This window comes from Pagrus pagrus (genome assembly GCF_965226575.1).
Source record: "Pagrus pagrus genome assembly, chromosome: 2".
Taxonomy (NCBI): Eukaryota; Metazoa; Chordata; class Actinopteri; order Spariformes; family Sparidae; genus Pagrus; species Pagrus pagrus.
In genome coordinates this window covers 11,757,180-11,763,436 of record NC_140186.1, presented here as the reverse complement: position 1 = coordinate 11,763,436, position 6,257 = coordinate 11,757,180, and the positions used below count along the sequence as shown (strand labels likewise).

General features: G+C 41.7%; 1 protein-coding gene across 1 annotated transcript; it reads right to left on the bottom strand.

The window, feature by feature from the left end:
- Positions 1–284: 284 nt before the first annotated feature.
- Positions 285–5,279, bottom strand: LOC311266184 (aminoacyl tRNA synthase complex-interacting multifunctional protein 1-like). The gene is made up of 4 exons (XM_084368400.1): positions 4,866–5,279; positions 3,124–3,323; positions 2,350–2,518; positions 285–1,908 (listed from the first exon to the last, which is right to left on the bottom strand). Exons 1-4 carry the CDS (start codon positions 5,236–5,238, stop codon positions 1,742–1,744), a joined length of 909 nt encoding a protein of 302 aa, XP_084224526.1. The 5' UTR covers positions 5,239–5,279; the 3' UTR covers positions 285–1,741.
- Between the last annotated feature and the right edge of the window lie 978 nt (positions 5,280–6,257).

The window sequence follows — 6,257 nt, the reverse complement described above, 5'->3', positions numbered from 1 at the left end:
GCAGGTAGAGGGGGAGCAGCAGTTTACTCACAGGTTGACTCAACTGAAACATGGCCTCAGGTGGTTGTTTACTGACTTTCCCCTCTGGTAAACCGCACTGTGTCGACAAACTTCACATGCAGCGCGCTGACTCTTCCACACTGGTTGTTGTTGTCAGATATGAGTGGTGAACCTTTACAGTAACTCCTCTAACTCCAGTCTGGTTTCCCCTCTGGGTTTGTGCATGGTGTGGATTGTACTGTAGGAGGGTCGGAGGGGCGACATGACAAACACACCACACCATGTTAATATCAAAGTGGGTCTATTCATGTCAGCCTGTAGTGTTAGCCAATACATGAAAACTGTCAGAAACAATCAAACTGTAGTGCGTAATGAATACATCGTGATAAACAGGATCAGCACCAGTAAGAATTTACACATTGAGACGGATGTGTCCTGCTTTTTAACTCATAAAATGGATTTTCCTGGGACAGAAGATTTAAAGCTTCATACTGTTGCCTATGAAATGTCATTCTCTCTCAAACAATCACTAGAAACATTGTGTGCCAGACAAATTGTTCCACTTATTAGTTCCTGAATCACATCCACATTCTTTACATGATTTCAGTTTTCAGTTCTTCCTTTAAAAAGAAGGAAGAAGAAGTTTGCGTTTGTGGCGTTTGTTTCTAGTCAAAAACAAAGACTGTTCCTTTCAAAACAAAGACATGTTCATGGTTTACTTTTGCTTTTCCAATAATAAATACGTTTATGAGTAGTAAATGATAGATGCTGACACAAATATGTAGCAGGACGTATAAAAACTAAAAAAGGTTTTACTATACTGTTTTATTATCTAAAGAGATGAGTAACAATCTGCAACAGCAGGTTGGATACAAAACATCTGTTGATGCAACAGTAAATAACAAACATTTGTATTTATATTTAAATCATTGATTCAGAACCGTCAGTTTTTCAATTTCCAGGGAAACAAATAAACAAAAATAGGAATGACTTGATATCAGATATAATACAGCCTCCAAATAAAACTTCCCACAGGCTATTTTCTGCCGGTAAACATAACACTGACTCATTTCCATCAGACTTAAACTGAAGAAGCTCAAAGAACTGACCTTACATATGTATACAACATATAGCCAGGGAAAAGTCCCTCAAATTACTCACTTGAAAGTAATTTCCCTGCTCATTTTCATCCTGTGATGAGTAAGTAAACCTGTTAAATGTCCCCTTCTTCAAAGGGACTTCTGCACTGTTGAGTTTCATCCACGGTTCAGTGGAAAAGACATCATGGGAAAGCTTGAAATCTTATCAAATATTTCCCAGACAAAAGGGATTCTCTGAACTAACTCAAATTTTCATTTTACCATGCTGGGTATGACTGTGTGCTGCATGTCTGTATGTCTCACTTCTGCATTCTCTCCATACACCTACTGTACATTAGCATGGTAACTGTAGCGCCATCCTGTGGCCAAACACAGAACTTCAGATTTCCATAATAAAAATGTAACAGTAATGTTCATGTCTGTCCAACGGAGGGCAACATACGCTGCACCATCACTTTTCTTCACTGACAGCACAAAAGCATGTGAACACTCAAACATGACACCCATGTGACTGTTGGACGCTCCACAATCATGGGCGTTAATGGGCTGCTTCCACTCTCCTGTGGAGGCTTTCCACCTCATTTTGGATCCTGTCCGGCTGCAGGGATTTTCACGAAGCTATTTCCAGCAGCTCTGTTAGTTTATTTGATTTCAGTGTCGCTCAGAGTTTGGGCTCTGCACACTCCCTTGCCAACGACTTCGAAAGCAGCTCCCTTGTATGTCGCAACACACTGGCCGTCCGTGCGTAGGTCTGGCTGAATCTGCTCCCACACCTTCGTCTTGGGGTTCAGCTCTTTGTCCGGTTCACCTGCAACCAAGAAACCAGCTCGATGCATTAGAAGAACCTTCTTCCTTCTCCTCTCGTCCATCACACACACAGGATTTACGGGTTTAGGACTGACATTCTTGCATAACCGACTCGAGCAGAAACAAGCTGCCTACCGACCTCCTGGGAAAGCTTTCCACAAGATTATGGAAACTGGCTGCAGGGATTTTGCTCCTATTCAGCCACAAGAGATCACTGAGGTTTGGCAGTAAAGCCTGGCTCACAGTCGGTGCTCAAAATCCTCCCAAAGGTGTGATTTTGCCAAAAATTATTGGGAGCCCACAGCGCTGTATAATACCACCATTGTTATTTTTAGGCAGCGAGAAGGTTCAACAAGATCAGTAATTTCCTAAAGACAGCGATATTTTTGACAGGTCGTCACTTATATCTTTATGATATCTGTTTTAAATCATGTAAGAGTACCTGGGAAGCCCTGGACAGTGACTCTGTCCCCTGGTGCTGCTCCACCTGGAGGCTCGAGGATCTCCACCTTGTCTGGCGAGCTGGCACACATGACCGCAGCCTGGGACAGCACTCCTCTCATCTTGGCTGGCTTCAGGTTACAAAGCAGGACTACCATGCGGTTCTGCATCTGCACGAAGGACAGAAGATTACATCTTAACAGCTCATATGCCCTTGACAATAAAAAAACATTTTATGACCCAAATTACAAGGCATACCAAAAACATCTCCAACTAATACTTATATAATTACACTACTTCTAATCCCTCAATTCGTAATCACAGTGTCCGAGGGTTTATGGTTTGCGTTCTTGTTCTCAAACCAGGTAAAATTAGATTCGGCTTTTAGATTTACTGTCTCTGTACAAGCCTGTCATGTTCTTCCGGACCAAACTATTTTTATGGACCTTGCTTTGTGCAGGGTGACTCTGTCATGTCGAAACAGGAAACAGCCTTCCCCAGACTGTTGCTGCAAACTTGGAAACACACTATTGTTTAAAATGTAGACAGGAAACCTTAACGTGACAGTATTCAATGATGATGCTAAGCTAATGGGGCCCAAATCATGTAAAACAGGCCAAGACCAAAAGTACACGACACCATCGACAAAAATGTACAGACAATTAACCAAGAAGATAATCAAGTAATTGTTAGTTGGAGCCTTAATAAATCACATGGTATTCCAAGAAACTCCATCAAATACTATGTAAGATATTATGTAAGAGTACTACTGTACCTGGTCCACAGGTATGTGCTTGACGAGCTCGCTGACCACTGTCCTGGGAGCAGCCTCTCCGACATCGACCTGCTGCACGTAAAGGCTGTCGGCGTCTGGAAGCGGCAGAGCTGTGATTACTCGTCCAACACGCAGGTCCAGACGAGACACGTCCACCTGGGCTTCATCTTCACCTGCCTGCTTCGTCTCTGCTTTCTCCCCTGCGCAGATCAAAGAGAGACAAGAGCCGTTATGATAATCCAATCATAATAATCCATGTATTTAGCACCATGATAATAATTATTATTACTATAAACAGAATGTTTAATCAAAACCACTAAAAACAGCACCACAACTTTGTCTCTGGTTTCAACACAGCGGTGCCCCAGTGCACAAAGCTCAGTCCATAGAGAAATGTTTTCTCAGTCTGTTGAGGTCAAGCTTGACTGAGCTGCACAGAGCCCTGACCTCATCTCTGTGCAACACATTGGGGATGAACTGGAATGCAGACTGTGAGCCAGTTCATATCGGCCAGAATCACTGCCTGACCTCGCTGCTTGTTTGGCTGAACTGGAACAAAACCCTGCAGCCAAGTTTCTGAAATCCTGCAGAAAACTTTCAAGTAGAGTGGAGGCAGAATATTAATGCCTGTGGTTCTGGAGTAAGACAGAGCTTTAAAAGGAGGGAGGACGGAGGAAAGGAGGAGCGAAGGAGCTGTTTATGTTTTTCCTAGTTTTCTTCTTTTCAAACACAGTACAGATTCATCAGCAGGTAATCAGCTGCTTGAGTGACTACATGGCTGACTGATGACTGGTTGGGGTTAGAGCTCAATCTGTCAATCAATTTCTAACCAGGCGACTGCATGGCACTGGGTTTTGGTAATTTAATCAACTGCAGATTTCTTAGAGAAGAAGCAGCAAGTACAATAATAACCAAGACAGGCCCTGCATTATTTACCATCAGGTGCGGCCCAGCTTCAATAAAGACTTTCGATTTATCTGTTGATTATTTTCTAGATTATTCAAATTAGTTGTTGCTGACATCATCAAATGTTTCATTTTGTCCACAAACGGAAGATATTCAGTTTACTTTCACAGAGGAGTGAAGCGCCCAGAAAATATTCACATTTAAGAAACTGGAATCAGACAGTTTTGAGGATTTTTTCCTAAAAAACAAAACAAAAGAAAACACTGGATTATCAAAATACTTGCATATTAATTTAATAGTTGAGAACTAATCGGTTGTCAAGATCTAGTTTTACATAGCGCTGCAAAATTACAAAAAATAAATAAAAATGTAGATCACAATTACTTAAAGCCCGCGAGGAGGAAATAATCAGATTGCTTGTTGTGTTGTTCAGTCCAAAACTCAAGTTTATTACGGTTTATTATTACATAAAACATGAAAAAAGCAAATCCTAACATTTGAAACAAAACGTTTTTTAGTTGAAAATGTTTTATTTTTTTTGTATTTATTTATTTTTTTAAACAAACAAGCCATGCAAGGTGTTTCATGCATGAATCTACTTCTGAGAAGTTTTGAATTACAGCTGATTAAACTGAATGGGAGCAAATCTCTGCAGCCAAGACCCAAAAAAATAAAAAACTGGAAAAGTCTGTCACAGGAGCAGCTGGATGGAGAGGGGCGTCGGATGTTTTGGCTCACATACAGGTGTGATGTTGCCAGAAGTATGTGGACACTGTTATGACACTTGCCTGTGACAGTTGCACCCCTCCCCTCCATCCCAAACCTCCTGAGCTCACCTGCAGACTTGCTGTACGTGGACACCCGCCCACGGAAGCCCATCTCATGGAGCTCCCGGCGGACGGTCCTGGAGCTCACCTTGGCCCCGGAGGCGGTCTGAAACTCGGTGGTGAGCGCCTCCACCGAGGGCAGGCAGTTCCCCAGCGCTACTTTCTCCAGCACTTGACGGTCCTCCTCTTTGAGCTTGTGCGGTCGGCCGCTCCGGGGCAGAGCCGTCGTTATCCCTCCACGTTTCCACTTGAGGATGACGGCGCTCACGGTGGACCGGGGCAGGTTCAACAGGGCCGAAATCTCACGGACCGACTTCTTGCACAGGTGGCAGCCGACCACAGTGCCCCGCTGGAAGTCACTGAGCTCCTCACTGCGACCCATTGTACCGCAGAGGTCTGCAGCCTGCAGTGATCCCTCACCTCCTCCTCTTTTCCAGATTTACTTCTTCTTCTACGGTTGTTGACAGTTTAGCGGCTACTGGGTACATTACCGCCACCTACAGGACAGCAGACACATTACAGCTGTAGCCTACTGTAACTATGTGCATTTTTGAGGTACTTGTACTTCACCTTAGTGTTTCCATTTTGCAAATATTGCACTTTATACTCTCTGCTTTTATTTGATAACTTCAATCAATTACTTTGCAGACTGCATGCTGCATCAGAGCTTCAGATTAAAACCGATTCTGATAATCAATACCATACCTTACCATGGCTTTCTGCTTTTATTTGTTATCTTTGATCTTTTTATTATCTTTTTTTTTGACTGCCCATAATCTTTTTATCTGCTCTTAATTCCTCTGTTGTGACGTCTATTGTTTTATTTATTTCTATTTTTGCATTACTTCTTTCTCGCTCTTTCTTATTCTGTGATTTTGCCTGTTTTATTGCTTTTTTTCCTTCTTCCTTCTAACTCATAATATTGTCTTCCTGAGCTTAAGTACAATTATTACCAGCAAAATACTTTTGAGACTTAAGTATATTAAATACAGGATACTCTAAATCTTTTACTCGAGTAGGCCTACTATTAGCTATTTCATAACATTATATCTTTACATTTACACAGTTATGGCTATATTTAATTGCTGGTATTTGTGTACCTTTTACAATGCTGCCAGTGGTGGAAAAGGTATTCAGATCCTTTATAGTAATACCACACTGTGATAATACTCCACTATAAGTAAAAATCTTTCATTCGTGACTTTTCTACAAAAAGAGAGAGGCCTATATAATTAAGTATTATCAGTTAAACTGAGGTAAAAGTACTCAAAGTGCAGAAAAATGCTCCCTGTCAGTGTTTAACTAAAATATAAGATGCTTTTGCATTAATGTGTTAGTGCATTTTACTGTTGTAGTTGTTTAAGGTTGCACTACTTCTATTTTATCAGACCTGCAATCGAT